At 50.1% G+C, this 21,640-nt stretch overlaps 1 protein-coding gene across 1 annotated transcript; it reads left to right on the top strand.

Annotated features, from left to right (window-relative positions):
- Positions 1-16,960: 16,960 nt before the first annotated feature.
- LOC141040664 (uncharacterized) lies at positions 16,961-18,049 on the top strand. Its single transcript, XM_073506779.1, has one exon. It carries the CDS (start codon positions 16,961-16,963, stop codon positions 18,047-18,049), a length of 1,089 nt encoding a protein of 362 aa, XP_073362880.1.
- The last annotated feature ends 3,591 nt before the right edge of the window (positions 18,050-21,640 follow it).

Raw genomic sequence — 21,640 nt, 5'->3', positions numbered from 1 at the left:
CGCGGCCGCAGTGGATCTTGATCTAAACCCCTCGGGCCCAGATCAGATCTTATCGCAGCCAAAATCTCATCCGCCAAACGGCCGCCGGAGATCTCCGGACCACCGCCAACCCGCTGCGCACTGCCTTTGGAGGAGGAGGGAGATGGACGCCGCTGCCCTCACGCGTTACCGCCGGCCGAGGACTGCGCTGCCGCCGCGGCCGCCTCACTATAGGGGCTTCGCCCCGCGGCGTCCTCAGCGACGACGGCGGTAGTGGGAGGCGATGGAGGGGGAGGGCTGAGGGCGGTGTGGACGGGGACTCCACAGGGGCGGCGCGGCGCCGCCGCCTCGGGGGAGAAAGGTCGGGAGGTCGGGGGAGAGAGGTCAGATCGCCCACAGATACACTGACCTTCAGTTGAGAGGATCAACCGGAAGGCTGAAGACGACGAGGGACCAGTGGTTGACGAAGACGAGTTCCTGCACGCCCTTCCTAGCCAAGTCCTGGAACCAGTCCCTGAGCGTAGACGTCCGGTGTACGATGGCCTTGCTGTTGAGCTGGACGGATCGGAAAGGGCCCTCGTGGGAGCCGATGACCTGGGAGACGCGGCTCACCACGGCGTTGGGGTCATCAGATCCGTCGTCGCCGTGGGGGGTCAGGCTGTTGGCCTCGAGGTCCAGCGCCAGCGGGGTGGAGCGCCAGATGTATCTCCAGCTAGAGAACAGCACGGTGGTGCGACCGGCCTCCTTCATGGGGAGCTCGGAGACGATCTGGCGCTGGATGTTCTCGGCGAGGGCGCTGATGTTGACGCGCCGGCCGCTGGAGTAGGCGGCGGACTCGAAAGCTGCAGGGAGAGGGAGGGCGCCGGTGGTGGTGATGATTTGCCCAGGTGGAGCAGGTAGGCAGCGCAAGATGCGGTCCATGAGGAGGTCCATGGCGTGGATCCAAGGAGAGGTCAAGGAGAGGTCAGAGAGCCGGCCGACGGCGTGAGCGTCAGGAGAGGTCAGAGCGGCGGCCGGGGAAAGAGAGACGGGAATGGATTGGGGGTTGGCGGCGATCGAAATTTGGATACCCTAGTAGTCTTCCACCAGTAAATTTACACTTTCTGTCAGACCTAGGGCTCCGTTCCGACATTTGGGCCGGTTTGGTCGGGAGCCGCATGAGTACAAGATACCTGGGATTTCACTTTTTATATATTTTTCTTTAAATTCATAATGCTTTGTCGTTTTAGGCCTTTTTTACCTCCCGTTGACAATTCTTGGAGTTGCGACACTCACTAGTCACGAGAGACTTGCCTAAAAAACAACTAGTCGCTAGAGACATTGTCTACAGATTTGGGAGACTCAAATATGCAAATACAGATATTGTCTTATATTTTTTTAAAGGAGGATAGCGCGTCCAGCCTTTGCGTCCCTTGATGCACACAATCACATGTGTTACGCACACAATCACATACTGTTAATGATTATTCCACTATGCTAAACAAAGACAAGCGTTGATGTCAAGCGAATCGGCTTAAATAATAAATACTCTCGAAATAGACTTTTGCCCCGCTTTATATATAAAGCAACAACCGAATAGAGTACATGGCCGAAAGATAAAAGGTGATGAGGTTGCCCCCTTGCAAAGCCAATCCTAGGCTAAGCGGGTCACGAAGACTGGACTACGCTACCGAAAGATAACACAGGAAGATATGAGTACAAAGCCACGCAATGCCCTAGTACACCCAAGCTCCACGACAACGCCCTCACGAGGGAAAACGATGTAAAGCATCGCCGCTGCCGAGCCCACAATGGACAATGGTTTTCACTCGGAACCTAGACACGGAGAGAAGCACCACGACGTCGTCTTGAAGAAGAAAGCGGCGCCCGCGAGTGTCGCCGAAGTCAGTGACAAAGCTCAAAGCTTTCGCTCGGTCGCTCCCCCGAGCCACCTCGAGGTCCCAAGAACAAACGTGACGAGAACAGATCTCCAGATCCGGGTCGAGGCATCGGCACTTACCAAAACAGAGAGCATGCCCGGGCCACCCTCCACCCCAACTTCCGTCATCCACATGACCAAGAGGAAAAGCCATCACTGCCACCATGGTGCCCGCCGGAGAGCCCACCATGCGGACCGCCACTCAGGACCGACGCCCTAACATCCATCTCCGAGACACCGCTAACCACCCACATCACGGTGCCACCACCATGGTAGGAGCAGTAAAAGGGATCTTCTTTCACTCCTGGCCCGACATAATCCAGGAAGTCTGGGTCAACGCCTCCATTGTAGGAGGCGTTCACGCCCTCCTATAGACAAAGGCTTCAAGAGAAGGGATCATGACACGTGCACCAATATTGACGAGTTCAAGCAAAGGTCAAACATGAGAGTTTCATTCCCGAAGCGAGCTTCGAGCCAACACCTTTAACAAGGTCACAACACGCGTGTGTCAACAATTCTTGATCTAGCCATAGAGGCAAGATCGTCGGTTTCCACTGACATCAACGTCTCTACTTGTTGATGATTGTCACTAAGCCAGTTTTTGGATGTTGAGAGCCCAAGGCCCAGCCATGTTCCACTAGAAAACTCCGGAACCTGGAGAGCACCAGATGTATCTCCATCTAGAGGACAGGATGGTGCTGCGACCGGCCTCCTTCATGGGGAGCTTGGAGACAATCTGGCGTTGGATGACTTTGGAGAGGGCGCTGATGTAGGTGGTGGACTTGAAATCTCCTGGGAGAGGGAGGACGCCGGTGGTGATGATTGGCCCGGGTGGAACAGGGAGGCAGCATAGAATACGGTCGATGAGGACGTCCATGGCATCAACAAAGGAGAGGTCGGAGTGACGGCGTGAGTGGGCAAGGAGAGGTAAGAGAGGTGCAGCCGAGCAATGGATTGGGGTTGGTTGCATGACCTCCAACAGTGAGTTTACACTCTCTCCCGATGACTGTCAGAGCTAGGGTTTGGTTCCAAAATTTGGGTCGGCTAGTCATGGTAGGACGCCGCAGGAGTGCAATATACATGGGCCTTTTCACCTTTTTATTTTTTTTGTCTAAGATCTTAACTCTTTGTTGGCCTTTTTACCTCGTTCCTGACAAGTCGGCATTCAATCATTGCTCGGCCGCTATCATTGCTAAAAAAGTCGGCAATCAAAATCACATATTATTGTCTAAAGATTTCGGAGACTCGAATATGCAAAACCTTCTTGGTGCTGTTTGAATTTATTCCTCGCCTCACTTAGCTCGCCATCCTGGTGATAGATACAAAAGAGATCGACTTTTTCTTGTTTACCTTGCTCAACAGGTTTACCTTTTTCTTGGGTTACCTTTTAGAATTCCTCCATATCTTCAACATGAAAATTTCCTGTGAACTTAGTAGGATTCTCAGTATTCTATTGTTTCTTAGTAGTCATGATCTTTTTGATCAAAGCTTTTCCTGCTTCCAAGGTGAAGACATAAATGTTCCACCTGCACTCATATTAAGAATGGATTTAGATTCATCGTCTATTCCATGATAAAACAAGTGGAGTATCACATATTCTGCAAAATCATGGTTAGGATAGAGATTCAACAATTTAGAGTATCTCCCGCAAAATCATGGTTAGGATAGAGATCTGGAAAAAAAAAGGTTAGCTCTTTTCGGAGTTTCGATATCTTGGAGAAAGAGAAATTTTTAATCATGAATTTCTGTACACAAGCTTTCCAACTAGTTATGTTACTATAAGGTAGTCTCTTTTATCATTCTTCAACCTTGTCCTTATCAGAGAATTAGAGGAGTACCGCACAAAGCGTCAAAGAACATCAGATGTGCTTCAGGCTCCTATTCTTTATCTCCTATAAAGGCACACCTTTTCACTTAATTGATTTGTTCACAGTAACTCGAATACTCGGAGGAGATCTTGAACCCATATACAGAGCACAATACTCCCTTAGAGTCTTCTCTTTATTTGGAGTAATCGGCATCTATGCAAACAAAGTGTTCATCTCAGTAGTTTGATTTTGTTTGTTTGTTCTGTTAATGAAGCTTGTAGCTCCCGCCGGAAAATGCAGAATGTAAGATTGTAGACAACTTCTACTAGAACAAGTCGCGCCTCTCCCAGAGAAATAAAACATCTACAATAACAACACCTGTGAATCACTTATTAAACAAAAACTATGCGCTTAGCTACCTGGCAATTAATGGCGCCAGAAAATGCTTGATGGCCTGCAAGACACATAAGGTATTGTAGCACAATCGTGTAAGTATCCCAATAGTTATCGTCCCAACGAAGGGTGGATGAGAGTATGAGCGGCGGTTTGGTCACACACGAGTTGTCACAGCTCTTGTGTAAATTAACTATTGGAGAATCTGCAGATGGTATTTTTGTGCCATGAAAAAACATACCAGGGTGGTACAAGGTATTGCTTGTGGCAACGAGAATAATAACAACTTAAAAATAAAGAATATAAATTAGAATACTTAAATTAAAAGTGGTTTCCTAGGGTAGTGAGATTAGGAGCGGGGAGACTGTGGATCATGGTGTACCTCAAGTGTGCCAGTGCGACAGTAATGCCAGTTACCCCGTATCGTGAGTCTAATATATTTTGTTTGTTCAATAGGCCCTTGAGTTCTAGAACTCCACATGGATTCCATTCGCTTCTATAGTCCTGCTTTGATTAAGCCACAAGATGGTCATCTCTACGATTAAGGTTGTTAAACTGGAATCATGCATTAAGTTCTCTGGATCACATTTATCTCATGGTGTCTTCGTTCCTTTTAGATATAACCACCAATCACCTAGAGGTTATGGATTCACTAAACAATATGTTATGTTGTCTTGGCCTTTAAATTGGACAACGCGCATTATGTTCACCACAGAATAGTAACTTACTAAACTATCATAGGTAATTTGTGGGATCTCATCAGGAATAGATAAAGGTGAAGTCCAGTGATGCTTGCTGTCCCAGGTGGAGCAGAGAAGACGTAGAGGATGTCATCAATGATGAAGTCCATCGATCTAGTCTTTGTACCCATAATTAACTCATGACCATTGTTAGAAATTTCATGGATACTTTTTTTAACATGTGAACATTTTCTAAATGTCGGGAACACTTTGAGAAATGTAGGAATATTATATTAAATGTAATGAACATGTATTGAGGATGTGCGGAAAGTTATTAACTTTCATGAACATTTTTCTAAACGTGTGGACCATTTTTGCAAATTACATGAATAATTATAGAAATACGTGCAAACTTCTTATTAAAACTGAGCTAAAAATGTATCTAAGATTCCTAAAAAAATATGAGCGTATATTACCCAAAATACAATGATATAAACCGATGGAAAATAAATTTTAAAACCAAACAGCTGCCCTGTCTTTTAGGCATCCACATCCAGCGAATTCACTTATCGTATGAAGAGGCCTAGATAACATCTGGCAAAGGCAAATTGTTATGCGGTGTAGGCATCATCTTACGTACAAAAGTTTATTAAACAAATCAGCCATATGTCTTATAAGTTAACTAGAAAACAATGGCAATGCCTAGGTACTTGATATTCTCGACAGCTACTGACAACCTAACAACCCAAAGCACTATATTCTCTAAAAATTGTATTGACTTCAAGGACTTGACCATCAGTTCAGTAGCCATTTGAAGAATATCTAGCGAAAGACTTGCATTGCACGTTCACCTTAGGCAATCAAAAGGGTCACTAAGTAAAAGATCATATGGTATCTTGTAGTTACATGTCCTATGTTTATGCACCCTAAAGATTTGCATAGTTGCAGTAGCAAGTTTAACCAAAGTTGCAACCCTTTTCCATGTTTCGTCCATCTAAGTTATCATGCCATTAAAAAATACATCATCCGAGAAGATAACACAAATCTCCTTGAGCACGCTAGCACTTCTCAAAATGGAGTAAGGGAATGAAAGTTCACTATCCCCCCCTGTAGGAGATATGCCCTAGAGGCAATAATAAATGATATTATTTATCTTCGAGTTCATAATTATGTTTATGTTCCATGCTATAACTGCAATGATTCTCGAGTCTGCAATATCCACGAGGCTCGGAGGAAGACTCATATGCACGTGTGGAATAATAAACGGTAAGAAGTATTCCTAGTCTGGCCTCTAAGACTAGCTCAAGTGTTGCATGATGGTTCTGTTTTCCTGATCATGGGCATGTCTATGCCAGCAATTTTGAGGGCACAATGTTAAGAGAACATTTGTGTTGAATCGACCCGGATTGATGTTATGCTAAGAGACTCATTCGTCACAAGTTAAAGGTTTATAACACAGAGATAGTTAATGTTTGCATAATTCCTTAGACCATGAGAGTATCGAGTTTCTTCATGCTTGCTTCATGAACTTTGGGGTTTGTTAAACGTCATCCGTAACTGGATGGCTATTACGGCGGCTTACAGGTTCATGGGAAAGTATGTTAAGTAACTTGATAGCTCGAGATTGGGATTTGCTCCTCCGACGATGGAGAGATATACTCGGGCCCACTCGGTGTTACGGTGTCCATCATCGTCTGGCCAGACATTTTGTGATTTGATCACGGGGATGCCGGAACACGAAACGAGAAAAGAGAACAAAACCGGTAACGAGGTAACTTGCATAGTGGACAAAGTGTTGGCCCACAGGGATGCAATAAATCTCACCTCAGGTGTTTGTGATATATCGTGAAGCAACGGGAATAGCTCACCTCAACTGGAGGTTCACTCGAATATTCATTCGTGTGGGTATAGGGGTCAATATGGGTGTCCACGGCTCCGATGGGTGTCCACGGCTCCGATGATGATCGGAAGGGGTTCCAGGTCATGTCCATACTTCACCGAACCTATAGGGTCACACGCTTAAGGGTCATCTATCTGCTGAATACTAGACAGGGAGTCTGAGAGAAAATCACCGAAAAAGTTTCGGACACCGAAAAGTTTCGGACAGCGGAATCGTACCGCAGAGAGAGGTCACCGGATGAGTTTCGGTGAAACCGAAAAAGTTGTTTCGGGGTATGCCATTAATTCAAAATGGTTTCGGCACATGCCTGATAATTCTTGGAGGGTGCCAGAATCATTCTGGAAACTTTTTGGAATTTTCAGAAAATAAAAACCGAAAATGTTTCGGAGCTGCCCGTACCGCTTTCGCTGTTTTTCGCAGATGAAATTCACTAATCTGAAATTGTTTCAGAACGAATCCAAAATCATTTTAGTGGGTACTGGAATTATTCTAAGACCCACAGAAATATTTTCGGATTTAGTGGACGCGAAAAATTGTCTTCATGAATAGTGAAAACGCATTCTTGTTTGCTTTTCGCAGATGAAAATCACTAAACCGAAATTGTTTCGGAACGCGTTGAAAATTATTTTAGTGGGTACTGGAAATGTTCTGAGCCCACATAAATATTTTCAGTTCGAACGGACGCTCAAAAATGTCGTCATGAATAGTGAAAGTGCTTTTTGCTTGGCTTCTTGGTGAAGCCACCTTGAGGGCTTTTTGGTATTTCCCCCCTTGGCTTCTTGGAGAAGCCACCCTTGGGCTTGGCCTATAAATAGGGGTGGAGGGGCTGCCTAAAGGATCATCCCTTCTCACATACAAGTGCCATGCATGATCTGGCTTCTCTCTCCCTCCCACCGAAATAGTTTCGTAGAGCCGAAAGGCTGTCTGGGTTCCGGTGGGAACTAGTTCTGGACGGCGAAGCCCTGCCGGATAGATGACACCGTATGTGTGCAACTCTGTAGAGAGATCGTAGTTTCGGTCTTAGTTCGTGAGTGCCTCCCGAAGGGCTGTCCGTGTGACCGTCCGAGTTTCGAAGGTCGTCCCGAAGGGCTGTCCGAGTGACCGTTCGAGTTTCGAAGGTCCTCCCGAAGGGCTGTCCGCGACACCGTCCGGGGGGCTGTTCGACCGCCTCCCGGAGGGCTGTCTGAGGAGCAGATGAGGGTATACATCCTCGTGGTTGGGAGGTTGTAAATCCTAGCTGCGGGGATCTGCACCGCCCATCGTCATCGACTCTACTTCCCGCTGCGCTACGAGTCGGTAACGAAAAAGATCAAACCTTGTATGCAGTCTCCATAGTGGTCATGGGCTGGTGCGTAGGTCGGAATTTTTTGTTTTCTGCTGCGTTACCCTACACCCCCCCCCCCCAATGGAAACCATAAAATGCAAGCTTCTCAATTTTTTTAGTGAATTTCACAAATTTGATGGAACCAATTTTCTTCTCTCATAACTTGCGATCACCGTCATTGGATTCTTGATGAAAAATATATCCTAGACAATAAACAAGCACGGTTCAAGCAGACTTATAGAAGCTTGGACAGAATTAAACAATAAAGTGTCAAAGGAATAATGCTTACCCATGTTCTGATGTCACAAAGAGCATTATGAATATCGATGTTACCTATACAATAAGATATTGTAGGTATACCTGGATCTCCTAGCTTTGCCGATTTCTTCCCATCAAAGGGATAACTCGTTATCATTGCCACCCGTTCTTCTAAATTCATGATCTGTTATTGTTAATAATATCTCTCATAAACTTTGCAAATGTAGGAATTTTCAATATGTTAGTGACATGGAAAGAAACTTAAGAATTCTAATAATATCTTTTAAGAAAGAAGCAAAGAGTTCATTATTTAAAGGTGGTCTAACTGCCTTAGGATAAGGAAGAGTGTCTTTACTATTTCATTTTTCTTTCTCCTTACCTCTATCTTTAATCTTGTCTTGTGTGACTTGTCTATCTTTAGTAATTCATGGAAATGGAGGCTTGCTCTTGTTTTCTACTGCTATTTCTTTAGCTTTATCAGGTCCTAGGGCAACATCCTTTTCATTATTCCATCGGTGGTTTCTGCGAAGGACTCAACTTCTTTATTATTCTCCCCATCCTCTTCATTATTTTGTGCTTTTTATGAATATGTTCTTCTCAATCATCAGTTGTAACGAGGTCTTCATCCTTCTGGGTTTGGCGTTGACTATCTCTTCTTCTTTACTCTTGTTCTTTCTCGTACCATTGAGGTCCTTTCGGGTCCTGCATTGTTTTACCAATTTGCGTACCAACTCCATTTAGAGAAACGAGATTATTTTTATAAAGTTGGCAAGAATGAAAGATTGTGCTTTAGGAATTTGTGAGCATTGGGTTTCTATCATGCTAGAATGTGTGTCTAGGTTTTTCATCTAATTCTCTAGAGAGGTAAGACATCACCTTTTCATTCTCATAAATACACCACCTCAGGTCTCTATTAAAACCTTCTTGGTGATGTTTGAATTTATTCATCGCCTCACTGAGCTCGTCCTCTTGCTGGTAAATACTAAATAGATCTACTTTTTCTTGTTTAACTTGCTCAACAGGTTCACCTTCTTCTTGGGTTACCTTTCGGAATTCCTCCATATCTTCAACATGGAAACGTTTGCTATGAACTTAGTAGGATCCTCAGTATTCCATTGCTCCTTGTCAATCATGATCTTTGTTGGAAATATGCCCTAGAGGCAATAATAAATTGGTTATTATCATATTTCCCAGTTCATGATAAATGTTTATTATTCATGCTAGAATTGTATTGACCGAAAACTTAATGCATGTGTGAATACATAGACTACATCATGTCCCTAGTATGCCTCTACTAGACTAGCTCGTTGATCAAAGATGGTTAAGGTTTCCTAACCATAGAGATGAGTTGTCATTTGATAACGAGATCACATCATTAGGAGAATGATGTGATGGACAGACCCAACCATAAGCTTAGCATCAGATCGTTTAGTTATTTGCTACAACTTTCATCATGTAAGTATATGTTCCTTAGACTATGAGATCGTGCAACTCCCTGACACCGGAGGAATACTTAGTGTGTATCCAAACGTCACTTCATAACTGGGTGATCATAAAGGTGCTCTACGGGTATCTCTGAAGGTGTTTGTTGGGTTGGCACGGATCATGACTGGGATTTGTCACTCCGTGTGACGGAGATATATCTCTGGGCCCTTTTGGAAATACAACATCACAAGAAGCTTGCAAGCATGTGACTTATGAGTTTAGTCACGGGATCTTGTATTACAGAATGAGTAAAGAGACTTGCCGGTGACGAGATTGAACTAGGTATGGAGATACCGACGACCGAATCTCGGGCAAGTAACATATTGCCGGACAAAGGGAATTGTATACGGGATTAACTGAATCCTTGACATCGTGGTTCAACCGATAAAGATCTTCGTAGAATATGTGGGAACCAATATGGGCATCCAGGTCCCGCTATTGGTTATTGACCGGAGAGGAGTCTCGGTCATGTCTACATGATTCTCGAACCCGTAGGGTCGCACGCTTAACGTTCGGTAGAGCTAGGGTAGTATTGAGATATTAATAATGGAAAATCCGAAGGTTGTTCGGAGTCCCGGATGGGATCCGGGACATCACGAGGTGCTCCGGAATCGTCCCAAGGTAAATATTGATATATGGAAAGTTGTTGTCGGGGTTCCGGGAAAAGTCCGGTTTTTTCGATATTGTACCAAGAACTCGCCGGAAGGTTCTAGAAGGTTCTGGAGTGGTCTGGAAGTCCTCAGAGGGTACCACCGCATCCCATACAGTAGCATGGGATGTAGGGGGCGCACTAGCCTTAATGGTCCAAGGGAACCAGCCCCTACAAGGCCCATGCGCCTGGGAAGGAGAAACCCTAAGTGGGGGGGGGAGTCCACTTGCCTTGGGAGGCAAGTTTCCTCCCTTGGACACCTCCCCTTCTTGGAGGAGGGGCTAGGGCTGCGCCCCCAGCCCTCCCACACCCCTATATATAGTGGGGAGGGGGCGCTAGGGCTGGACACACCAAACCAATCCTCCTCTCTCTCCCGATAAGCCTCCACCTCGATCCGTCAGCGCTTGGCGAAGTCCTGTCGGTGTTCCGCTGCCATTACTACCACCAAGCCGTCGTGTTGGTTCAGATCTCATATACCTCCTCTCCTTCGCTTGCTGGATAAAAAAGGAGAGGACACCGCCAAGCCGTACGTGTGCTAAACTCGTAGGTGACGTCCGTCCGGCACTAGATCGGATTAGATCGTGAAGAGTACGACTACATCAACCGCCTTATGACGCTAATGCTTTCGATCTACAAGGGTATGTAGACACACTCCCCTCTCCTAGTTATACATCTCCTGGATTAGATCTTGTGTGATTCGTAGGAAAAAATTGATTTCTTGCAACTTTCCCCAACAATCTTTGCTATCAAAGCTTTTTGTGTTCCAAGGTCAAAGACATAAATGTTCCTCCTGCACTCATATAAAGAATGGATTTCGGTTCATTGTCTATTCCATGATAAAACTAGTGGAGTATAACATATTCAGCAAAACCGTGATTAGGATAGGGATTCAAAAGTTTAGAGTATCTCCCCCAAGCTTAGTCTAAACTCTCTCAGTTTTTGAGAAAAAGAGGTTAGCTCTTTTCAGAGTTTTTCTATCTTGGAGAAAGTGAAAATTTTAATCATGAATTTATGTGCACAAGCCTTCCATCTAGTTATATCAGAATAAGGTAGTATGTTATATCTTCATTCAACCTTGTCCTTCTAAGAGAATATCGGAGTAGTGGCAACGATAACAATAACTACTTAAATGTAAAGAACATAAATTAGAATGCCGAAAATATAAGTGGTTTCCTGGAGTAGAGAGATTAGGAGTGGACAAACTTTGGATCATGGTGTACATCAAGTGTGCCAGTGCGATGGTAATACCAGTTACCTTGTACCGTGGGTCTAATATATTTTATTTGTTCAGTAGGATGATCACCCTTGAGTTGTAGAACTCCATGTAGGATTTCATTTTCTATTATAGTCATGCTTTGACGAAGCTATAATGTGGTCGTCTCCACGATTAAGGTCGTTAAACCGGAATCATGCATTAAGTTCTCTGGATCACCATTATCTCATGGTGTCTTTGTTCCTTGTAGATATCTCCACCTATCACCGGGAGGCTATAGATTCACTAAACACTATGTGTTACCTACGTAGGTCTTTAGATAATGTTGTCTGGGCACTTAAATTGGACAACACGCATTATGTTCACCATGGAATAATAAGTTACTAAATAGTCGTAGGTACATTGTGGGATCTCATCAGGAAGACGGGTGGAGACGAACTCCAGTGATGCTTGTTGGCCTAGGTAGGGCAGAGAAGAGATAGAGGATGCGGTCAATGATGAAGTTCATCAATCTAGTCTTTGTACCCAATATTAATCAATGAACATTTTAGAAATTTCATGCATACTCTATTTAACATGTGAATACTTTTTAAATGTCATGAACACTTTGAAAAATGTATGAAGATCTTATATTTACTAATCGGAGGCACCATACGAGCTTCCACGTTAATCCTTAAATTAACAAAATCTTAACCTTCTATTTAATTTTAATGTTCAGAAAAGATCACAAATTAAGGTTGTTAAACCGGAATCATGCATTAAGTTCTCTAGATCACCATTATCTCATGGTGTCTTTGTTCCTTGTAGATATCTCCACCTATCACCTGGAAGTTACAGATTCACTAAACACTATGTGTTACCTACGTAGGTCTTTAGATAATGTTGTCTGGGCCCTTAAATTGGATAACATGCATTATGTTCACCATGGAATAATAACTTACTAAATAGTCGTAGGTACATTGTGGGATCTCATCAGTAAGACGGGTGGGGACGAACTCCAGTGATGATTGTTGGCCCAGGTCGAGCAAAGAAGAGATAGAAGATGCGGTCAATGATGAAATCCATCAATCTAGTCTTTGTACCCAAAATTAATCAATGAACATTTTTAGAAATTTCATGCATGCTCTATTTAACATGTGAACATTTTTTAAATGTCATGAACACTTTGACAAATGTATGAAGTACTAATCGGAGGCACCATACGAGCTTCCACGATTAATCCTTAAATTAACAAAATCTTAACCTTTTATTTTAATTTTAATGTTCAGAAAAGATCACAAATTCCAATCGCACGATACGAGAGTTGGCGTGCCTCACGGTAAGCTAGACATGCATACTCAGCTAAAAAAATGTACATTCTCTCCCGTATGCTCTCCTAATCCCTAACCTCACCTAAAAAACTCTCTAACCTGCCGCTCACGGCGCCGCGGCGGCCGCTCCCCTGTCGGCCTCATGTCTGGATTAAGACGTCCTCGGTGCCTCTCACCAGCCACATGCATGCTATCTCCTCCATTGCTATCGGTAGCTTCGAGTAGTAGCAACAGCATGACCCATACCGCTACATACGTGCTAATTGCTGTACATCATGCCGGCGCCGACCTCGCCTATGAGTACAACTACGGCTACCTCGCCGTCCCATCGCACACAAGTGTTGCCACCTCCGGCGCGACCACATCTGCTCCGATAGCCGTTTCGCAAGGAGCCGACTATGTCGCCGGCGGCCTCAACACTCTCCTCTGTAGTTGCAGATTACCGGCCAAACGCGATCAAGAGTGAGAGAGAGAACGAGAGGTGGGAGACTGAGTTTTGCGCTGCGTAACAACTTGCAGCTTTTCTGTTTCTGTTCTTATTTATCTGAACCCACTTGGAGCTCCTGAAAAACAGCTAAGAAATGGTCGTGCGCGCCGAGCTTACAGGTCGTGCCATCCCACGATGCTCGGACGTGCATGAGCCCTACTTGCTTGCGGCGAGGAATGCGTGATCCATGCCATCCCATGGCGATCCCTACGGCGAGCTGAAGACTAGCTAACTACCTAACAGAATGCTAACTGAAACTGAGCTCGTACGTGTACAGGCACACGCTGACGGTCAGTGTTATTCAGAGAAATGTAAACTGAACTAACTGAAGATTCTGAACTAACTGAAGATAGCAAGAGTGCAGCTGATTATCCAACAAATCACCCCCTAATCTGCTGCACCTGTGTGATCCCGAGCCTGTGTCGCAGCTCACTGAACTGCGTTCTGCCCAGTGACTTGGTGAGAATATCCGCGACTTGATCACCTGTTCTTACGTGCTCAACATCTACCCTGCCTAGCTCAACACACTCCCGTATATAATGATACCTGAGATCAATGTATTTGGTCCTCTCATGATGGACTGGGTTCTTGCTGAGCTCAATAGCCGATTTGTTGTCAATCTTCAGCTTTACTTTCTGAACCTCTTCGCCGAGCATCTCCGCAAGCAACCTGCTCAACCACACAGCCTGTGTAGCAGCTGTTGCTCCTGCTATGTATTCTGCCTCGCACGACGACAGTGCCACGATCTTCTGTTTCTGGGATGACCAAGTAATCACACCCGATCCAAGGAAGAAAACAACTCCTGTGGTGCTCTTGCGATCATTGAGATCACCAGCATGGTCACTGTCGCTGAAACCTATCAACAATTCTTTCTCTCCTTTTCTGAAGATGCATCCGTAGCCAAGAGTGCCTTTGATGTACCGCAGAATCTGCTTCACCGCAACCCAGTGCTCCTTGCCTGGTGATTCCATGAATCTGATGACAATCCCCACCACATATGCGATGTCAGGTCTGGTGTTCACCAGATATCTCAAGCTTCCAATCAAACTGCGATACTTAGTTGCATCCTGAACCTATCCACCATTTTTTTTTCAGTTTGAGGCGATTTTCCATGGACGTGCTGCAGGGATTGCACTCACCCATACCTGCATCCTCCAGAATCTTTGTTGCATAGCTCGATCGGCACACCATGATCCCATCGCCGTCCTGCTTCACCTCAATCCCCAGGTAATAGCTGAGGAGACCGAGATCAGTCATCTGAAAGAGTTCTTGCATCTGCTACTTGAAGTGATCAATGGCTTATGCCTCTGTGCCCGTGATTATCATATCATCCACATACACCCCGACCAGCAGAAAACCATCTTTGTCTTCACGCCTCTACCACGCATGTTCGAGCTGGCATCGCTTAAAACCAAGTGAATGGAGTGTGGCGTCCAACTTTGCATTCCATGCGCGCGGAGCTTGACGAAGACTATACAGAGCCTTCTGCAGCTTGAGCATGCAGTGCGCGTTGTTGCTGTCGACAAAACCTGCAGGCTGGTGGACATAGACTTCTTCCTGGAGATCTCCATTCAAGAACGTGGAGCGGACATCCATGTGATGCACACCCCAGCTCCGGTGAGCCGCCACGGCCAGCAGTAGCTGTACCGTCTCCAGACGAGCGACGGGCGCGAAGACCTCGTCGAAATCCACTCCCGGCCGCTGTGCATATCCTTTCGCGACCAAACGAGCCTTGTGCTTAATGATTTTGCCATCCGGATCGGGCTTGACCTTAAAAACCCATTTCAGCCCAATGGCGCGGTGGCCGGCGGGCAGCATGGCTGGGACCCAGGTGTCGTTGGAGCGGATCGACTCCATCTCCGCCTCCATTGCGTTGCGCCAAGCAGGTTCGTCCAAGGCCTCCTGAACTGATGCGGGCTCCTCCGCTGCAGAGAGACAGAGCCCGCTGTACTCCAGAGTGCACGCCGGCGCATGATCGATGACGTACTCCATTGATTTGAAGCGGACGGGCACCCCCTCGGCGTCGAAATCTTCGCCGGTGGGCGGAGTCACCCACCCGTCATCTGAGTCATAAGAAGTCGCTGGAGTGGATGAGCTTGAACCTTCCGAATACTGCGCGCTCGATGCACTCGGCGAGTTCACATCGGATCCGCTGGACACGGGCGTCCGCGGCGAGCTTGGTACAAGCGGTGAGCTTGTCACAGTGGGTGTTGTAGGTGCGCTTGGCGGCGTCGCCAAGTCCGGCGACACGGAGTAGGTCGTGCACGCCCGCATCGGCGTACACGACCGTGAACTCGTGGGCGCGCGCAGAGTCACCACCGTCCTTGCTCCAGTCCCAGCGCCGGTCCTCTTCAAAATGCACATCGCGCGTGATGTACATGCGCTTGCCGATGGGTCGTACACCCGATAGCCCTTGGTGCCCGCCTCGTATCCCAGAAATATGCCCGGGCGCGACCTGTCTGCCAGCTTGGTCACACCGGGCCCGACGAGCTTGACGTGCGCGACGCAGCCGAAGGTGCGGAAGTAGTCGACCGCCGGCTTCTTCTTGCGCCACGCCTCATATGGAGTCACCCCTTGCAGGCTCCTCGTGGGGGAGCGGTTGAGGATATGCACCGCCGTGCGCACTGCCTCGCCCCAGAACATGCTCGGCACGCCCATGCTTTTCAGGAGGCTGCGTGCCATCACCACCACTGACTGGTTGCGGCGCTCGACGACTCCGTTCTGTTGTGAAGAGTACGGGGTCGTCGTGTTCCTTAGGATCCCGAGCTCCTCGCAGTACGCGGTGAACTCGTTCGAGTTGAACCCACCGCCGCGATCGGTGCGGAAAGCCCTGAGCTTGCAGCCGCTCTGTGTCTCCGCAGCTCCTTAATCTTTCTGAAGAACTTGAACGCCTCGTCCTTGCTCCTGAGCACTTCCAACTACATGTATCTACTGTGATCATCAACAATGAGCAGGAAGTACTTGTTACCGGACGTGGTCGCCGGCGTGATGGGCCCACAAAGGTGGCCCACAGAGGTCGCCGTGGACGAGCTCGAGCCCCTGCTCCGCGCGGTATGATGACCCACGCGGGTACGGCGTGCGGTGCATCTTTCCGATCGTGCAGCCCTCGCAGAACTGTTCGACGTGCTGGATCGCCGGCATGCCTCGCACCATCCCCTTCGCACCAAGGTCGTGCAGCGCCCGCAAATAGAGATGACCGAAGTGTTGCACAATAAGCTAGTTGTTGCTAGCACTTTAGCATCAGAGTAGTTGTTTTTCTTCAGTTAAAAGTTCAGTTAGCGTGTTTCGTCAGTTTCATCAGGTTATTAGTTAGATGCCAGCTCCCACGAGACGCGGTCTGTGTGATCCGTGGAGAGTTTGTAGGCGTCGTGGACCAGGTGCTCGATCGTGGGATGGCACGATTCAGTAGGAGCGCTGGAGCCGCGGCACGATCGTTTCTGTTAAGGAATAAAAGGAGAAGAAAAAGTAGCAGGCAATCACGCTGCGCAAAACCCTCGAGTGTTTAACTGACCAGCGAATACAGCGAGAGAGAGAGGCAACAAGTGGTATCGGAGCCATGTCGAAGACGCCGGCGGCTGCGATGAGGACGCCCGCTGGCGGTGCAAGCCGATCAGAGACGCCACCACGCATACGCGCACCGTCACAGGACCGCGGACGGACTCGCCGCCGAGGCGACGTAGTGGCTCAGCAGTCGGTGCAGCCGGCGCCTGCGGCGGGCGTGCTGCCGACGCTGACGCGCACCAACTACGCCGAGTGGGCTCTGCTCATGAAGGTCTACCTTCAGGCCCACGGCTGGTGGGGCGCGGTCTCTCACGGCGACGTCTCCTACCACCACGAGCGTAACGCGATGATCACCATCCTGTGCAGCCTCCCTTCGGACGTGCTGCTCGCAGTGGGAGAGAAGGAGACCGCCAAGGAGGCATGGGACGCCATCGCCACACAGCGCCTTGGAGCCACGCGCGTACGCGAGGCCAACGCGCAGAAACTGCGGCGTGATTTCGAGGGGATCACCTTCCGTGACGGGGAGACCATCGATGACTCCATCGTCGCCGGCATACGCGCTCTCGGCGACACGGTGGAAGAATCAAAGGTAGTCGCCAAGTTCCTGCGTGTTGTCCCGCCCCAGTTCGCGCAGGTGGCAATCGCGATTGAGACGCTGCTGGACATAAGCACGCTCTCCCTGGACGAGGTCACCGGCAGGCTGCGTGTCGTTCAGGACCGACTCGACGATGCGCACGGCGGCAACAGCAGCCAGGGGGGCGGCTGCTCCTCACCTGGGAGGAGTGGCAGGCTCGCCAACAGCAACCCCGAGCTCCGGGGCCTCCCTCGGGCGGCAGCAACAACCGCCGAAGAGGCAGAGGCGGTCGCCGCGGAGGCGGGCGCGGCGGCGCCCATGGAGGGCAATCCCGAGCTGCTGCTTGCCAAGGTCGTCGAACTCACGCGCCCCGTGCACTCAGGGGCGATGGTTGCAGACCGCCCTGATGCGCCGCGCGCCACAGTCTTCCTTAACGAAGAACAGTCACACATCACTCTAGCTGCAGAGGACGTCGCCGTTGACGCGATGTGGTACCTGGACACTGGAGCGTCCAATCACATGACCGGCGACCGCACGGCCTTCACCGACTTGGACACGGCCATCACTTGAACCGTGCGTTTCGGAGACGGGTCAGCGGTGCAAGTCGAAGGGCGCGGCACGATCGCGTTCACCGTCGACGGGGGAGCGCAGCGCGCGCTCCTGGAGGTGTACTACATCCCCAGGCTCAAGAGCAGTGTCGTGAGCCTTGGGCAGCTCGACGAGAACGGCTGCGACATCAACGTGCGCCATGGCATCCTCACCATACACGACCGGCGCGGCGCTCTCATCCTCAAGGTAAAACGATCTCAAAATCGTTTGTACAAGTTGCATATTCGCCCTGTGCGCCCGGCTTGTCTTGCCGCGCGCACGGACAACATGTCATGGCGCTGGCACGACCGCTTCGGACACCTGCACATCGACGCGCTTCAGAGGATGGCGCGGGGAGACCTGGTGCGAGGACTGCCTGGCATCAAGCACACAGGCGAGCTCTGCCAGGCGTGCCTCGCCGGCAAGCAGCGCCGGACGCCGTTCCGCAGACGGCCAAGTACAGAGCGGAGACGCCGCTCGATCTCGTTCACGCAGACTTGTGCGGGGCGATCACGCCGGCGACGCCAGGCGGACGGCGATATTTTCTCCTCCTCGTGGACGACCACAGCCGCTACATGTGGCTCACATTGCTGTCAAGCAAGGATGAGGCCACCACGGCGATCAAGAACTTCCAGGCGCGTGCGGAGGCAGAAGCACGGCGCAAGCTAGGGACGCTGCGCACGGACCGCGGCGGGGAGTTCACATCCGCGGCGCTGGCCAAGCACTTCGCGTCCACTGGTGTCCAGCGCCACCTAACGGCGCCGTACTCGCCGCAGCAGAACGGCGTGGTGGAGAGGTGCAACCAGACGGTGGTGGGCATGGCAAGAAGCATGATGAAGGCCAAGGGGATGCCAGATCACTTCTGGGGAGAGGCGGTGACCACGGCCGTGTATCTCCTGAACCGCGCGTTCACTCGGAGTGTGGACGGCGCGACTCCGTACGAGGCCTGGCACGGCAAGAAACCGGAGGTGAGTCACCTACGCGTTTTTGGGTGTGTGGCTCATGTCAAGAGCGCGCGGCCAAATCTCAAGAAGCTGGACGACCGGAGCACGCCCATGGTGCTCATCGGATATGAGCCTGGAACCAAGGCATACAGGGTCTACGACCCGGCGAGTCAGCGTGTGCACGTATCGTGCAACGTCGTGTTCGACGAGAACGAGAGCTGGGACTGGAGCAGCGAGACGGCGAGCACGGGCGGCATGTTCGTCGTGGACTTCACATCATACGACGACCCAGTGGAGGACAGCGCTGCACCAACCATCTCACCGTCATCGTCAACACATGGAACAACCACAACGGCGTTCGTGCCAGCCACGCCGACGCCCACCTCCGTCGCAGCTGCAACAGATGCGCCAGCGACGAGGAGCGCACCACCCGCCGCCCCGGCGTGGCAGGATGTGCAGTACGCGACTCCGCCGCCCTTCGACGCGGACATGTTCGACGACGCCGACAACCCAGACGACGTCCATCGTTTTCGCCGCGTGGACGACGTGCTCGGAGAGGGCGCGGCCGGCACTGGGAGGACTAAGCAGCTGGTGTTGCTGCCTGAAGGTGAGCCCGCGACGTTCGCGGAGGCCAAACCACACGCAGCATGGCGAGCAGCGACGAAGGAGGAAATGAGCTGTATCGAGTCTAACGGGACATGGTCCCTCTGTGAACTGCCCGCAGGTCACCGCCCCATCGGACTGAAATGGGTCTTCAAGGAGAAGCGCAATGCCGCCGGCGAGGTGATCAAGCACAAGGCTCGCCTCATGGCAAAGGGCTTTGTGTAGTGCGCCGGCATTGATTTCGAGGAAGTGTTCGCGCCGGTGGCGCGCCTCGACTCTGTGCGCTTGCTGCTCGCCGTAGCAGCACAGGAGAATTGGGAGGTGCACCACCTCGACGTCAAGTCTGCCTTCCTCAACGGCGATCTTGAGGAGAAAGTCTACGTGGTGCAGCCCCCGGGGTTCGAGCTCGCCGGGAAGACAAGCAAGGTGCTCCGGTTGCACAAGGCACTCTATGGCCTGCGTCAAGCACCTCGGGCGTGGTACGCGAAGCTCGATGGCAGCCTCAACACTCTCGGCTTCGAGAAGTGCCCGTCCGAGCATGCGGTCTACACACGGACTGGTGTGGGTGGTCGTCTCCTCGTCGGCGTGTACGTGGACGATCTCATCATCACCAGCGCGTCCACGGCGGCGATCACCGAATTCAAACAGGAGATGATGACGCTCTTCAAGATGAGCGATCTGGGACTGCTGAACTACTACTTGGGCATAGAAGTGGACCAGAGGCCTGGACTGATCACCATCACGCAGTCCTCATACGCCGGCAAGCTTCTGGAGAAGGCCGGCATGGACGACTGCCACCCCGTGGCCACACCAATGCAGCCACGGCTCAAGCTCAGCCGAAAGGGGACCGGGGAGCCCGTTGACGCCACGCACTTCAGGAGTGTGGTGGGCAGTCTCCGCTACCTCACCCACACGCGACCTGACATCACCTACTCAGTTGGGTATGTTAGCAGGTTCATGGAGGCGCCGACGAGCGAGCACTGGGGCGCCGTCAAGCAGTTGCTGAGATACATCGCCGGCACACGTCAGCTGGGATGCTGTTACGCTCGGCAGGCACGCGGCGCGGAACTCGTCGGGTACAGTGACTCATACCTGGGCGGGGACGTGGATGATCGCAAGAGCACCAGCGGCACCATCTTCTTCCTCGGAGGAAGCCCGGTGTCATGGCAATCAGCCAAGCAGAAGATTGTCGTGCTTTCCTCATGCGAGGCGGAGTATGTCGCTGCAGCAGGAGCTGCGTGCCAGGGCATCTGGCTCAGGCGATTGCTCGGAGAGCTGCTTGGGCGCGTCGACGGCGCCACCAAACTCTGCATCGACAACAAGTCAGCGATAGCGCTGAGCAAGAACCCTGTCTTCCATGACAGGAGCAAACACATCGAGCTGCGCTACCACTTCATCAGGCAGTGCGTCGACGACGAGAGCATTGATGTTCAGTACGTTTGCATAGGTGACCAGCTCGCTGACATTCTCACCAAGGCGCTCGGACGGATCCATTTCCAGGAGATGCGTGATCGAGTGGGAATCGTCAGATGCAAGTAAACCTAGCTTAGGGGGAGTTTGTTGCACAATAAGCTAGTTGTTGCTAGCAGTTTAGCGTCAGAGTAGTTGTTTTTCTTCAGTTAAAAGTTCAGTTAGCGTGTTTCGTCAATTTCGTCAGGTTAGTTAGATGCCAGCTCCCACGAGACGCGGTCTGTGTGATCCGTGGCGAGTTTGTAGGCGTCGTGGACCAGGTGCTCGATCGTGGGATGGCACGATTCAGTAGGAGCGCTGGAGCCGTGGCACGATCGTTTCTGTTAAGGAATAAAAGGAGAAGAAAAAGCAGCAGGCAATCACGCTGCGCAAAACCCTCGAGTGTTCAACTGACCAGCGAATACAGCGAGAGAGAGAGAGGCAACACGAAGCGCCCATGCCAGCGCCACGCTTCATCGCCGCCGCGCGGCAGGAGGCACACGGGCGCAGCCAAGTTCAGAGCCACGGCGTAGAGCCGGTTGCTCGTCCGCTGCACCCGTGCCAAGAGCACGCGCTG

This window comes from Aegilops tauschii, chromosome 2 (assembly GCF_002575655.3).
Source record: "Aegilops tauschii subsp. strangulata cultivar AL8/78 chromosome 2, Aet v6.0, whole genome shotgun sequence".
NCBI classification, from domain to species: domain Eukaryota; kingdom Viridiplantae; phylum Streptophyta; class Magnoliopsida; order Poales; family Poaceae; genus Aegilops; species Aegilops tauschii.
The sequence above is the reverse complement of the archived record's forward strand: the minus strand, read 5'-3'. Positions and strand labels throughout refer to the sequence as shown.